The sequence below is a fragment of the Myotis daubentonii genome, chromosome 5 (genome assembly GCF_963259705.1).
Source record: "Myotis daubentonii chromosome 5, mMyoDau2.1, whole genome shotgun sequence".
Taxonomy (NCBI): Eukaryota; Metazoa; Chordata; class Mammalia; order Chiroptera; family Vespertilionidae; genus Myotis; species Myotis daubentonii.
Window position 1 is genome coordinate 7943283 of NC_081844.1, and position 15823 is coordinate 7959105.

A 15823-nucleotide genomic window follows, 5' to 3' on the forward strand; every position below is an offset into this window, starting at 1 on the left:
TGCAAGATTGGTACCATATCTGGAAATCAATAAACATTATACACCACATAAACAAAATGAAAGATAAAAGCCACATGATTATATCAATAGACACAGAAAAAGGCCTGGCCAGCATAGCTCAGAGGTTGAGTGTCAACCTATAAACCAGGAGGTCAAGGTTCAATTTCCGGTCAGAGCATATGCCCGGGTTGCTGGCTTGATCCCCAGTGTGGGGCATTCAGGAGGCAGCCGATCAATGATTCTCTCTCATCACTGATGTTTCTATTTCTCTCTCTCTCTGAAATTATTAAAAATATATATATTTTAAAATTGATGCAGAAAAAAAAACCAAAAAAGAAAATAAATGCAGAAAAAAAGCTTGATAAAATAGAGCACCCACTTATGTAAAAACTCCCTGCAAAGTGGAAATACAGGGAACATACCTCAATGTAATAAAGGCCATTTATGACAGACCCACAGCCAAAATCATACTCAATGGCCAAACTATAAGCATTTCCCTTATCATAGGGAACAAGACATGGATGTCCACTTTTACCACTCTTATTCAACACGGTACTGGAAATCCTAACCATATCAATCAGACAAGAAGAAATAAAAGGCATTCAAATTAGAAAGGGAGAAGTGATATTGTCATTATTTGTGGATGACATGATACTGAATAGAGAGAACCCTAAAGATTCCACCAAAAAACTACCAGAACTGATCAATGAATTCAGTAAAGTAGCAGGATTCAAAACTAATATCTAGAAATCAGTTGCTTTTTTTTTCCCCATCACCGAAAAGTATTTATTAGGAAAAAGAAAGGATTGCAATACAAAATTTGCAGAATTGGTGAGCCATGTGCAAATTCCTCAGTAGCATTTATATACACAAATAATAAACTATCACGAGGAAGAAAACCAAGATGGCGGCATAGGTAAACATCGGAAATTTCTGCCTCGCACAACCACTTCAAAAATATAACTAAAAGACAAAACAGACACCATCCAGAACCACAGGAAGGCTGGCTGAGTGGAAATTCTACAACTAGAAGGAAAGAGAAAAGCACACTGAGACTCAGAGGAGGTGTGGAAGTAAAGTGCAGAGGTACAGAGGCACATGTGGAAAGGGCGGGCAACCGAGGACGCGGTGGTTGTTTTTTTCAATCGGGAGGGAGACACAAGCTCCCAACTGCTCTGAACTCCAGTTCGGGGCGAGTCTCTGGGGACATACGCGGAGAAACTGGACAGTCTGGCATCAGTCGGAACTCTAGGACGGCTTTCTCTTAGAGGTGCTTGCAGCAATTACCATGGGACACTGAGACCAGGGGCCTCTTAGGGCTGGGCTGAGAATCAGCCATAGCTGTTTGCTCTGCCTTGTTGATTCCCTGAGACCCCGCCCCACCCAAGCTGCGGCAGAGGCTTTTACATTTGAATGCCCTGGCTCTTTGCAATCTAAAATTACCTAACAAACTGCAGCTGGGTCAGAGATACCCAGAACAGCTAAAAGAAGGCCCAAGGCCCCACAGCAGCTTGCATTGCTTCACAGCTGGGCCTCATCTGGGCACCTCCAAACCCCAAACAAAGAAGAGGAACCTGCAGATCTCTCCATAGCTCCTGCTGGGTAGCCTCAGGCAGAGGCTAAATTAGCACCTCCTTAGAGATCCAAGAGCCCGTGTACCCAGTGGTCAGAGTGGGACCATCTAGATTACAACTCCTCAGATCCATAAGGGACACCCTCAGGGGGAAGACTCAGTGAGCACCAAAGCCCCACTGAAGCAAGTCATAAGGGTATCTCCAGCACAGAAGTTCTCCCACCATAGACACAGCTGATTCTCACAGCCAATTGGCCTGCAGGTCAATTCCTCCCAGTGATGCCTACAACAATCAAGGCTTAACTGTAACAAGACTGTGCACAAAGCCCACAAAGGGGTGCACCAAGAGTGTCCACCTCCGGTAATTGGGGAGGCTGACCCACTGGGCCCTATAGGACACCTAGCACTCTATCAACACAGGGAAGCATAAAAATGCGGAGACAAAGAAACAGGTCACAAATGACAGAAATGGATGAAAGCAAACTACTGGATATAGAGTTCAAAACCACACTTTTAAGGTCTTTCAAAATTTTCTAGAAACCGCCGATAAATTTAGTGAGACCCTCAAGAAATCTAGTGAGACCCTCGAGGTTATGAAAAAGGACCAACTAGAAATTAAGCATACACTGACTGAAATAAAGAATATTATACAGAGTTCCAACAGCAGACTAGAGGATCGCAAGAATCAAGTCAAAGATTTGAAATACAAAGAAGCAAAAAACACCCAACTGGAATAACAAAAAGAAAAAAGAATCCAAAAATATGAAGATAGTGTAAGGAGCCTCTGGGACAACTTCAAGTGTACCAACATCCGAATTATGGGGGTGCCAGAAGAAGAGAGAGAGCAAGAAACTGAAAACCTAATTGAAGAAATAATGACAGAAAACTTCCCCTACCTGGTGAAAGAAATAGACTTCCAAGTCCAGGAAGCACAGAGAACCCCAAGCAAAAGGAATCCAAAGAGGATCACACCAAGACACATCATGATTAAAATGCCAAGAGCAAAAGACAAAGAGAGAATCTTAAAAGCAGCAAGAGAAAAACAGTCAGTTACCTACAAGGGAGTACCCATACGACTGTCAGCTGATTTCTCAACAGAAACTATGCAGGCCAGAAGGGAGTGGCAAGAAATATTCAAAGTGATGAATAGCAAGAACATACAACCAAGATTACTTTACCGAGTAAAGCTATCATTCAGAATTGAAGGTCAGATAAAGAGCTTCACAGATAAGAAAAAGCTAAAGGAGTTCATCACCACCAAACCAGTATTATATGAAATGCTGAAAGGTATCCTTTAAGAAGAGGAAGAAGAAAAAGGTAAAGATAGAAATTATGAACAACAAATACACATCTATCAACAAGTGAATCTAAAAATCAAGGGAATAAATAATCTAATGAACAGGAAAAAAAAAAGAATAATAAACTATCAGAAAGGAAAACTAAGAAAACAATATCACTCACAACCACTTAAAAAGAAATTTAAATACCCAGAAATAATATTAACCAAAGAAGTGAAAGACCTGTACTCGGAAGATATAAGACACTGAAGAAAGAAACTGAAGATACAAATAAGTAGAAGCATATACCATACCATGTTCATGGATAGGAAGAATTAACATATAATTAAAATGTCCATACTACCCAAAGCAACCTATAGATTCAATGCAATTCTTACCAATATATCAAAGGCACATTTCACAGTACTAGAATATTCCAAAAATTTATATGGAACCACAAAAGACCCCAAATAGCAACAGCAATCTTGAGAAAAAAAGAACAAAGCTGGAGGAATCACACTACCTGATATCAAACTATATTACAAGGCCATAGTAATCAAAACAGCATGGTAATGGCACAAAAATAGACATATAAATCAATGGAATATAACAGAGATCCCCAAAATAAACCCACACCTTTGGGTCAATTAATATTTGACAAAGGAGCCCAGCTGGCGTGGTTCAGTGGTTGAGTATCGACTGGGTTGTGGGTCAATCCCCAGTGAGGGGTGTGTAGGAGGCAGCTGATCAATGATTCTCTTTCATCATTGATGTTTCTCTCTCCCCCCCACCCCCCGCTTCCTCTCTGAAGTCAATAAAAATATATTTTTTAAAAATGTTTGACAAACGAGGCAAAAACATACAATGGACTAAAGATAGTCTATTCAATAAATGGTGTTGGAAATACTGGACACAGTATGTGCAAAAAATTAAAACTAGACCAACTTCTTACACCACACACAAGGATAAACTCAAAATGGATCAAAGACTTAAATGTTAAACTTGAAACCCTAATAATCCTACAAGAAAACATAGGTAGTAAAATCTCGGACATTTCTCACAACAATATTTTCTCTGGTATGTCTCCTCGGGAAAGGAAAACAAAAGAAAACAAATGGGACTATATCAAACCAAAAATTTTTTGCACAGCAAAGGCAACCATCAACAAAATGAAAAGACAACCCACTGAATGGTAAAAAATATTCACTGATACATCTGATAAGGGGTTAATATCCCAAATTTATAAAGAACTTATAAAACTGAACACCAAAAAACCAAACTATCCAATTAAAAAATGGGCAAAAGACCTGAACAGACACTTTTCCAAAGAGGACACACAGATGGCCAATATACATAAGAAAAGATGTTCAATGTCAGTCATCACCAAAGAAATGCAAGTTAAAACCACAATGAGATATCATATCATGCCTGTCTGAACGGCTAGCATAAATAAATCAACAAGTGGTGGTGAGGATGTGCACTGTTGGTAGGAATGCAGACTGGTGCAGCCACTATGGAAAACATTACGGAGCTACCTCAAAAATTAAAAATGGAACTGCCTATGACCCAGTGATCCCACCACTTCTGGGAATTTATTAGAAGAAACACGGCACACTAATTCAGTGGTTCTCAACCTGTGGGTTATGACCCATTTGGCGGTTGAACAACCCTTTCACAGGGGTCGCCTAAGACCATCCTGCATATCAGATATTTACATTACGATTCATAACAGTAGCAACATTACAGTTATAAAGTAGCAACGAAAATAATTTTATGGTTGGGTCACAACATGAGGAACTGTATTTAAAGGGCCAGAAGGTTGAGAACCACTGCACTAATTCGAAAGAATATTTGTACCCCTATGTTCATTGCAGTGTTATTTACAATAGCCAAGATTTAAAGCAGCCCAACTATCCATCAGTAGATGGGTGGATAAAAAGAGCTGCGGCACATTTACACGATGGAATACTACTTGGCTGTAAACACAACAAAACAAAACAAAAATGGAAATCTTACCCTTTGCGACAACATAGATGGACCTGAAGAACATTATGCTAAGTGAAATATGCCAATGAGAGAAAGACAAGTACCATATGATTTCACTCATATGTGGAATCTAATGAACAAAATGAACTAACAAGCAAAACAGAGACAGACTTACAGATAGAGAGCCGACTGACAGCAGGGGGGGTGTTTGAGGTGGGTGTCTGAATATTAGGTGGAGGGATTGAGCAAAAAAACCCACAAAGAAAACAGAGGCCCTAACTGGTTTGACTCAGTGGATAGAGTCTCGGCCTGCGGACTGAAGGGTCCCAGGTTCGATTCTGATCAAGGGCATGTACCTTGGTTGTGGGCATATCCCCAATAGGGGGTGTGCAGGAAGCAGCTGATCGATGTTTCTCTCTCATTGATGTTTCTAACTCTCTATCCCTCTCCCTTCCTCTCTGTAAAAAATCAATAAAATATATTTTTTTAAAAAGGAGACAAACAAAGAAACTTATGGACAGCGACAATAGTGTATAATGAAGAGGGGACGGGGACTAGAGGAAAGGGAGTAGGTTTTAGGAGGGATAAATGGAGACTTGACTTGGGGTGATGAACACACAATACAGTGTACAGATGATGTGTTGTAGAATTGTGCACCTGAAACCTGGATAATTGTTAACCAGTGTCACCACAATAAATTTTTTAAAAAGTCCATACCCAAATGTGACATACTAGTGCTGTATGAACCCACCTACTTAATGTTCTTAAACAACACTATCAGATGGTTATCAGAGACCAATGAGAGGCTAGAGTGATAGCAAGTGGGTATGACTGAAAAAGGCAATAGGAAGGATGCTTCTGAAAGCAAATGTTCTGTATCCTGTGTGTATTATTGTCAGTATGCTGCTTATGACATTGTATTGTATCTGTTATTTCTTACATCTGAGGTGAATCTATGATTACCTAAAAAAATAAATAAATAAATAAATGCACCTATATTCATAGCAACATTATTCACAGTGGCCAGAAGGTGGAAGCAACCTAAGTGTCCATCAAAGAATGAAATGACCTCGCCGGTGTGGCTCAGTTGGTTGGGCATCGTCCCGTACACCAAAAGGTTGCTGGTTAGATTCCTGGTCAGGAATGCCAGGGTTGTGAGGTCAATTCCCAGTGGGGAGCCTGCAAGGGGCAGCGAATCAATGTTACCCTCTCACATCAATGTTTCTCTCTAAAAATCAGTAAAAATATTTTATTTTAGAAAGAATGAATGGATAAGCACAATGGATTACATACACACCACAAAAATATCATTCAGCCTTCACGGAGGAGAGAATTCTGACACATGCTACATCATGGATGAGCCTTAGGACGTTACACTGAGGGAAGTAAACCAGACTCAAAAGGACAAATGCTGTATGGTTCCATGTATGTGCTCTCTAGAGTGAGTGAGATGGTGGGTGCCAGGGCCAGCAGTATGGGGGAATGAGGAATTATTACTGATGGTAAGGAGTTTCAGTTTGGAAAGATGAGAAAATTCTGGAGACTGGTTGCACAACAATGGGATATACTTAAGATTACTGAACATTTAAAAACACCACTGTACATTAAAAATGGTTAGAATTGTAAATTTTGTTATCTGTATTTTACAATTAAAAATTCAAAAGAAAAAGCCCTAAAAAATAAGACCTTCAGGATGGTGACTTAGTGCATTGGGCAGAAACAATCTTCAATGGAGTGATAAAGAGCACTGATTTATCAGAATCTGTCTGTCTCTTCTGCTCACTGTGGTATCTACAGGGACCTGGATAAATTCAAAGGTGAACAACTGAAACTCAATAGATACTAAATTCATAGCATCACTTTGCAAGTTGTACTGGTCAAAGGTATCAGCACATGCTGTGTTCCAGGGGTACAGCTCCAAGAGAATGGACAACCCCCCACTTCATGTGCCCAGCAAATTCCCTCTCGTCCTGAGCTGAACCCCCTCTCAAGTTTAAAGTCCTGCTAAATGCACTGTGCAGAGAACAAATTGCTGTCCTTCAGATAGTCTTCCATCTGCTGAGAACCAGTAACAACAGGGTCCACCCCTTTACAGCACCAACATTCTTGTAATAACTGAATTTCATGCCAACGAAAGGAGAGTGTTCAGTAGGAAAACTAAGGGGGTGTGGTCAGAAACCACAGCCCCAGGCAGAACTGGGATGGAAAGAGGTGAGTGAAGATACCTGCGAAACCAAAAACAGCTCCCACCACCTGAGAAAGTAAGGCTTACGTGGAAACCCCCTAACAGCCCTCTGCATGGCTACGTGATGGTACCAACGACATCTACGTTTTCCCCTCCCCTTTTCACTGGAGGGGACACCAAGATGCCAAGAGGAAGAGAGATGGGGACTGGAGGATGTTTGTTGCCCACAACCATTGTCCACACAGGCTCCCAAAGGTGACGGCACAGCCAGCATGGTGAGCAGCCCAGACTATGGGGCAGGAGGAGGGATAGGAGTCACATAAACTCACATCTGTCCTTTTATTTTTTCTAGACGGGGGCTGAACAGCCTGTGTGGCAGAGAGAAAGCTGGCCAGGATCCTGGCAAAGCTTCCCTGTAGCTGACAGAGAGGCAAAGTGGGGTTTTCAAGGGTTCTTGCAGAAGTCACTCACCAGGGGCAGCTGGAGAGAGGTCATCTGCTGTCCATCCCTCATGCTCACTTCCTGAAGGAGGGATGGGTCCTGAGGAACTGAAAGAGATGAGAAAAGGGTGTCTCATAACCCTGGGTCTCTTTTCTTACCTGGGAGGACAAGATAATGCAGATAAAAAACTTTGGGCAAACTTTGCTTTCAAACACAACAAGGGAGACTTTAACAGGGAATGCCTGGGCTTGAGTTGGCCCTGCCACCAAGTCGCAATGTAACTTCCCAAAGATGCAGGGGCTTCAACTTCATGATCCGAAATATGGGGAAAATAGAGGTTAGAGCTCTGAGTCAAGACATCAGTAAGAGCTGCCAGCAATGAAAATTACTGTGGGGCTCCAGGGTCATAGAAATGTATACACCTGGAAGTTTATAAACTGTAAACTCCAGAACACTGTGTCCCTGTTATCCCTCCCAGAAGGAGCACTTGTTGAAGTCCACTAGAAAGTGCAGAGTATAGAACTGGGACCACCTCCCTTAGCCTGACCTTGAGGCCTAGAGGCAGGGGTTGCTATTACAACAGACTTCTCTCCCTGACGGGCAACTACACCTTGCTCAGGCTTCTGTAAGCAGTGAGCCACATACCTTGCCCAGGGTGCAACCATATGAAAATAAGTTGTTTCAAAAGGTGCTCCTTTCACAGAATAAAACTTGGAAAGCTGCACTATCGTTTCTTGGTCTTTTGAAGGTTGATCCTGTCACATGTGAAATCAGCCTCAAAGCTAACACAGAAGCCAGCATCTCTCACCAAGATGCAGCAGGGAAAGGTGTAACTATTTAGAACAAGGGTCCAAACAGGAGGCAGAACAAGAGACAACTTAGCCAGCAGTGACACTGGGGTCCCCGAGGGAGGCAACCTTCTCACTCTGCTGGGGAAAGCTCAAGCAGGGTGGGTGTGGATGTGAGGGGCGAGTTCATTCTGCTCTCTCACAGCTGCCACCTTCTGGGGGATGAATGACAGCCTCTCCCTACCTTTCCCATGGGACATGAGTACACGGACACTTTTACAAATCATTGTGAAAGCTTTACCCTTTAAGTCAGATTTAGCGTTTTGGGAAGATTTTCAAGATTAGAAACTACAAGGTTTTTACTGGCGGCTCATCCCAACAACAAATCACTTTAAGTCTTTAAGGTCTTCCTAGTAACAAACTCATCATGGCTCCTCTGTCCACTCATTATTGCTCAGGGTAAATGGAGGAGCTGAGTCTTTGGACCAGAATCCTATCAGTGGTAACTGGCTTATCTCTGAACTTCCTCAAGAAGCACCAGCTTAGGCTGAGGCAGCTACTTCTGAGGGCATTCTTGCTACCCACAACCTGCATATCACAAGCTGCCTGCACATGCAGTGTTTATTTGGACCAATGGTTGCTTCCCTTCAGCTTGTCGTTAGACTAAATTATGTCCCCACCAAATTCACATGTTGAAGTCCCAACCCCTAAGACCATAAAATGTGACTGTATTTGGAGATGGGGATCTTTCAAGAGGTAATTAAGTTAACAAAATTTTTAGGATGGCCCTAACCCAGTATGACTGATGTCCTTTTAAGAAGAGATTAAACCCTGGCTGGTACACCAAAAAGTGGCAGGTTTGATGGCTGGTGTGGTTCAGTGGTTGAGCATCAACCCATGAACCAGGAGATCATAGTTCGATTCCCTGTTAGGGCACATGCTAGGGTTGTGGGTTTGATCCCCAGTAGGGGGCGTGGCAGCCAATCAATGATTCTCATCATTGATGTTTCTCTCTCTCCCTCTCTCTCTGAAATCAATAAAAAAATATTTAAAGAAGAAAAAAAAAGTGGTGGGTTTGATTCCTAGTCAGGGCACATGCCCGGGTTGCAGGCTCAATCCCGAGTAGAGGGCATGCAGGAGGCAACCAATCAATGTTTCTCTCACATTGATGTTTCTCTCCCCCTCACCCTTCCTCTCTCTAAGATCAATTAAAAAAAATTTTTAAGTAGTTAAAATGGTAAATTTTATTTTAAAAAGAGATTAAGACACACACAAAGGGACAAACACATGAGGACATAGGTAGATGATGGCCATTCACACACCAAGGAGAGAGGCCTCAGGAGGAACCAGCCCTCCTGACACCTGGTCTGGATCTTCCAGGCTCCAGAACTGGAAGAAAGTAAATGTCTGTTGTTTAAGTTGTCCTGTCTGTGGGACTTTGTTCAGACATCCCTAAAAAACTATTTGGACTTTCAACCAAGGGGAGGCTGAAGAGTTTGATTTATACAGAAGTCAATATAGTTTAACCCAAAAAGAAATTTAATATGCTTTTTTTTAACTGAAAAACTTATGACAATGTTAAGGACGACTGTGAATCTCAAGAATACTCTCTTCTGGCACCCTCCCTCCTTTCATCTGTTATCTATCGCACAATGTAGCAAGTCTGCCCAAAACAACCCTCACACCACAGAGGTCACTTAACCACAGGGCAGCACATCTCCCCAGAGGATTACTTCAACCGATAATCATGACTGCTTAGCATTTTATGGATATAATCCTTTAATCCTCAAGAAACTCAATAAGAGTAATGATTACCTCCTTTGGATGGACCAGTAAACTGAGGCTTGCAGAGTTTAGAAGCTGGCCTGGGTTATAGCGAGAGGATTCAACATCAAGTATACCTGGTGCCAAAACCACCTGCCTGAAGCCACCAGCATACTTTGTACAGATATTTAGACATGGCTAGGTGACAGTCAAGCCCCAAACCCTGAGACATCAACCTGTTCCCTCTACGAGTTATTTCTGTATTTCCTTGCAGCATCATAACAAGCCTGAGATCAGGGGCTGTTTTGCTGGGAAAGAGAGGTTCAGGGAGACAAGTGGATATGGCCACACTCGGCTCCTGACACAGCCCTACTGGGACAGCCAATAGTGCCCAGCTGTCCCACAAAATGACACAGCCCAGAAATGCACCCTCTCAGAGAGAAGATGGTGCAGCTTCAAAGACAGCCCCTTACAACAGAGTCTGCACTGGGAGACAGAGGTCCCTCTGAATGAATGGGGCACCATGAAAAGAACAGACATCCTCAGGAAATTCTGATTCAATCACTCTAGGGAGGAGCTCAGACCTTGAAAGTTGTTTATGGCTCCTCAGGGGATAAGAGAGAACTACTGAGGTCAAGAGCCACCTCTAAGGCACAAGGTGGGGTACAAAGGCCAGCCTGCCCCCCGCCCCAGACTCCCTACCTGGGTCCCCGCTGAGCTGGCCTGGCAGTCTGCTTGGGAGCCCAGGGCCCTGGGGCAGGGCCACTGGCTGGGCTTCCTGGCTCTTTGCAAGGTGGCTCTGGGCCTCTGCTGGCAGCCGCTCCTGCTCCTGGTCCAGAGGGCCATCCCCATCGTCAATCACCACGGGGTCCTCACAGTGCTTGAGCTGCAATCCCAGAAAGAGCTTTTCAGGACTCACAGAGAGGTCCCTAGCCAGCAAGGGCCAGAGGCTGTGCAAACTCCCTCCCTTGGCCTACTGACCATCACCTCCACAGCTGATCACTGGAGGCTCAGCCCAGGCCTTGGACAGGGCTGTAAAGGGGAAGGACTTATCTTCCTAGTTATAGCCTTTAGGGGATATAATCTGCTCTACTGAGAAACCAACACTCATGTGTACTTCACCAAAGCAAGAGCTCTGGAGAGAATTCCTCATCCCTGTCAGGGGACGGGGAAAGTGTGTGTGTGTGTGTGGAGGCTCTTACCCTCTTCTCCCAACCTCCAGCCAGCCCAGAGCAGCTGCTCCACTCACCCACTGCCAGGGTCTCCCTGGCTCCCTTTCTAGTGCCTCCACAGCAGCCACAGCCTGCTCTCCGCTCTCCGGCTCCTGGGCACGCACCCAGCCCTGGATCTCACGAGGCAGGATGGCTAGGAATTGCTCCAGCACCAGCAACTCCAGGATCTGCTCCTTGCTGTGCCGCTCGGGGCACAGCCAGCCCCGGCACAGGTCCCAGAGGCGCTGTAGAGCCTCACGGGGGCCCGCCGCCTCCTGGTAGCGGAACCGGCGGAAGAGGCGTCGGGAAGATTCGGGGCTGGGAGGCTCGCCCTGGGGTCCAGGGCTCTCTCCCGGTGGGCTCCTCATTTTCCTGGGCTCCTCACTTTCCTTCGGAGCCAAGACTCGGGGACACAGGGCTGTGGGCATGATGGGATTTGATGGGGGTCAGCAGCAGAAGACGACCCTATTTCCAAACAGAAATCACTGGCTTCAATACTTTGGTCTCTTGTAAGTAGGTGTGGAGGGTGGTGATGGGGAAAGTGACAAGGCCCAAGGACCAGCCCTTGGGAGAAGCCCTGGGACATGTGAGAAGTGTCAGTGTGACTGGTCCTTATACAAATGGAGAGAGGGAACTGCCACCCCCAACAGCATCATTGCATGGTCCCCCTAATTGGTCAACCTGACAAACAAGGTAGGGAGTCCGGGAGAAAAGTAGTGTCCTTTCAATGTGACAAAGACATTCCGAGCATCCCAGGACAATGACAGGGCTACATGCAGGAGAGAGAAGGAATTAAGACTCTGTGGTACCTTCGGTGGCCAGATCCTCCTGGAGAAAACCCAAGAGGGCCGAGCTAAGCAGGCTGCTATCTTGGGATTTCTGAGCCAAAGTCACCGTTCCTGCCCTTGAGACCTTTACAACATGAGTTGGAAAGACAAAGACAGATGTTCCAGATAAGAACCATGAAGGCATGTTGAGGAAGGGAAACCCACACTGCTAATGGCCAGGGCAGACTACTGGTTCATCTAGACTGCTGGATCCACACAGCCAGAACCAGCTCTGACCCAGAGAGTCTGCATTGGGAGACAAGGGTGAAGCACATGGCCGAGAAAATACCCAGACAAGCCCTGGCCAGTGCAGCTGTGTAGGTTGGAGCGTTGTCCCATACACCAAAGGGTGGCAGGTTCAATCCCCACAGTTGGGGTTTGTATGAGAAGCAACTGATCCATGTTTCTCTCTCACACCAATGTTTCTTTCTTCCTCTCTTTCTCAAATCAATTAATAAAAACATATCCTCAGATGAGAATTAAAAAAGCAACAAAAAATGGGACAGTCAAAAACAAACAAAAAAAAGGGGGACAGTTAAAAGTGACAGCCACACCTCAGTTTCCAGGAGAAAAGTAATGCTGTGCATTTATAAATACCAGTACTGCCTGGCCGGTGTCCTCAATGGCTGAGCATCAACCAATGAACCAGGAGGTTCATTCCCAGGTCAGGCTGGATCCCCACCAGGGGGTGTGCAGGAGGCATCAGATAGATGTTTTTCTCTCATCAATATTTCTCTCTAGCTCTCCCTTCCTCTATCTCTAAAATAAATAATAATAAAAAAATGGAGTAAACGCCACTACTCAGAGGCTATGGGGCCCAGAGAAAGTCCCTCCCCTTCTCTCAGGCCGTGAGATCACTGGGTAGTCACTGGACTTCCATACCCAGACCAGAAGAACCACAAAGCCACGGAATAGCAGTGTCTGGACTGCTCTGCTTTCCAATGGAAAACAGACTAGCAGAAAAGGACTCAAGCAGTCTGGCTGGGCACGTTAGAGCCTGCCCCATGGCAACCTTCCTTCAGTGCCTGCTCCTGCATTTGGAACCAGCCCCCTAAAGTCCCTGAGCTCAGCCACCACACAACGGCAGGGCCTCTGGGTTCCCAGGTCGGCCCCAACCTAGGGTACCCAGGCCCCACCCTTAGCACTCAGTGTGCGCTGGGAACCAGCCCTCATCAGACAGTGGCGCTCCTCTTTGTCACCCAGTGGTAGGAGGCTCGGGAGTGATGCCTGATGAATGAACGAACATGGGATTCCCGCGGGGCGGGGCTTAAAGCAGCTGATGGAGGAGGGACAGCGCGGGATCAGCAGAAGGAAAGGGAGGGCATTTTAGGCCAGGGGAAGAGAGAGCTTTTCCTCGCTCTCCCTCTCCCGCTTCCCTCCCAGCGCGCGCACGCACACCCCGCGCGCGCGTCTCCGGAGTAGCCAGCTCCCGGCTCCTCACCTCACACCGTCTGGAACTCCTTCCCGGCGTCTAACTTAAATGGCTCCTGCTGCGGCGTTAGTCTCCACAGCCGTTCCTCATCCTTCCCAGCCCGCCTCCCGGTGTCCTTCCCGAGGCGGGCTCTCTGCTGGGCCCGACTCCGTCCCTGGCCAGCCAAGCCACGTCTCCAGCTCATCCAGAAATCCACGACTCCACCTGGGAGGGAAGAACAGAAAGAAATGCAGGACCCCGAAAGACGATATCGCCTTATCTCCCCGCCCGCAGAGCCCCGACTGGCTCCGCGATGGGGGACGCGCGAGGCCGACGGGCGCGCGGGGTGGGTCCGGAGCCGCGGGGCCGCGAGTCCGGGGTGCTCGGGGCTGGGAGAGGCGGCGGGGGGGCGCCGCGCGGGCCGTAGGGGCCCGGCCGCACTCACCGCCGGGACGCGTCCCCGCTAGCCGGCCGCGCAGGCTTGGCCGCCGCTGGAGCCCGCCGGACGCGGAGGAAAGGAAAGGCCGGACCCTCCTGCTCCCTCCCCTGGGACACTTCCTGCTCCACTCTAGGACGGCGGAGGTCTCGGCGTCTCAGTGGTTCGCTCCCCGCCCCCCGCCCCCGCCCGCCCCCCCCCCCCCAGGCCGAGGTGTGCGCAGGGGTGACATCCGACACCCCCAGCCCGGCCCGCGCGCCGCCCCGCCCCGCCCCTCTCCTCGCGCGTCCCGGCCTCGGCGCCGCCGGGACGTGGGCCCCGTCGCCAGGGCCGGCCTCCTCGCGGCCCGGGGGCGCAGAGGGACGGCGCCCGCATACGGTGGCCGAGGACACCGTCGGCACGAGGGCGCGCGGGGCGGGAAGGTGCCTGGACTATCCTTTCCGCTGTTCTCCCCACTCCCCGGCCCCCCGACTAGAGGATGCCCGGAAGGGCAGATGGGGGCCATGCTGAAGGCTGGAATGGGAAAAGGAAGCCGTTCCATTTGGGAATCCTTGTGACCGCCCCCGGATGGCAAAACCCTTTCTCTCAGCCTGCTGCAGCCGCTGAAGAGGCCAGAAGGTCGAGAGAGACGCAGACACCCCGCGCCCCCCCCCCCCCCCCTCCACCCCGCCACTCCACACCCCATCGCCTCCTCCGCCTTGGAAGGTCCAGGTGTCAGTTTGCGCTTTCTTGGGGTGAAACAGTTTTGCGGAGTTTCAATTTAAGGAAGGTTGCCCGCTGCGTGGCCTTTCTGAGCGTGAGGACAAGGCTGGGGAGTGCGCAGAGGGCCCCGGTGAATCTCCCACCCCCACAGCGGTTGGTGCGGGAAGCTTGGTGCTCTTGGTTCGCACTGAGCCAGAGGCACAGGGAAAGGTTAGAAGGCTTTGCAAGTTAAGTGGCAGTGAAGGGCAAGCAGGAATTAGGGCCTTCGGACCCCCCAAACACTACCCTATGCCGAACATAGCCCGAGTCAGGAGGGGTTTTCCTGGGTCATCCTTAATCTTCAGATTCCGGAGTTTGAGAGAAAGAGTGCCTCAGGTCCCCTCAAACCTCTCCTCCATAAACCCCGCATTGAAGTTAAACTCTCCCACGGAACAGAAGGCAGAGAAAAGTCTCCATGTACCAGAGAGTCACCCGACTGCAGACACCTCTGCTTTCTGTCAGACACCCTTCCTTCCTTCCTTCCTTCCTTCCTTCCTTCCTTCCTTCCTTCCTTCCTTCCTTCCTTCCTTCCTTCCCTCCCTCCCTCCCTCCCTCCCTCCCTCCCTCCCTCCCTTCCTTCCTTCCCTCCTTCCCTCCCTCCCTCCCTCTTTCCTTCCTTCCTTCCTTCCTTCCTTCCTTCCTTCCTTCCTTCCTTCCTTCCTTCCTTCCTTCCTTCCTTCCTTCCATATATTTTTATTGATTTCAGAGAGGAAGGGAGAGGGAGAGAGAGATAGAAACATCAATGATGAGAAAGAATCAGTGATCAGCTGCCTCCTGCATGCCCCCACTGGGTATGGAGCTAGCAACCCTGGCACGTGCCCTTGACCTGAATGGAACCCGGGACCCTTCAGTCCGCAGGCCCAGACTCTAGTCTAGCCACTGAGCAAACGGCTAGGGCATCTGTCAGACTCTGTTTCAAGGGCAAGCAGAACAAGCCAGTTCCCTCAAAGAAAACGGCCTGGCTAAATGGGTGGGGAGGAGATGAGTGGGCCAAGACATCAGACCCTTGCCCTGCATGTCTTATCATTCCATGGCCTGGTGTCTCCTGTTTCTTCCTTTAAATTACAAATCATCACTCCTGACTAGTGGAAGTTACTGGTAGCTACATTTGTCAAATGCCTGGACTCTGACATCAGCAGGAAATGAACAAAGCAAAGGATTGAAGCTCTTTTTAGTGAACAGT

General features: G+C 47.6%; 1 protein-coding gene across 7 annotated transcripts in view; it reads right to left on the reverse strand.

Moving 5' to 3' along the window:
• ZNF496 (zinc finger protein 496) overlaps positions 1 to 13632 on the reverse strand; it is a 73495-nt gene extending 59863 nt beyond the window's left edge. For 3 of the 7 annotated variants that reach the window (XM_059695832.1, XM_059695831.1, XM_059695826.1), the window contains exons 1-5: positions 13494 to 13632; positions 12035 to 12137; positions 11264 to 11690; positions 10717 to 10900; positions 7493 to 7569 (exon numbers count right to left, since the gene is read on the reverse strand). In XM_059695832.1, coding sequence (XP_059551815.1) covers positions 7493 to 7569; positions 10717 to 10900; positions 11264 to 11653 — 651 coding nt within the window. In that variant the 5' untranslated portion in view covers positions 11654 to 11690; positions 12035 to 12137; positions 13494 to 13632. Of the gene's footprint in view, positions 1 to 7492; positions 7570 to 10716; positions 10901 to 11263; positions 11691 to 12034; positions 12138 to 12649; positions 12812 to 13493 lie in introns of all 7 variants that reach the window. The other 4 variants (XM_059695830.1, XM_059695827.1, XM_059695829.1 and 1 more) reach the window with 4 other exon arrangements.
• Positions 13633 to 15823: the final 2191 nt, after the last annotated feature.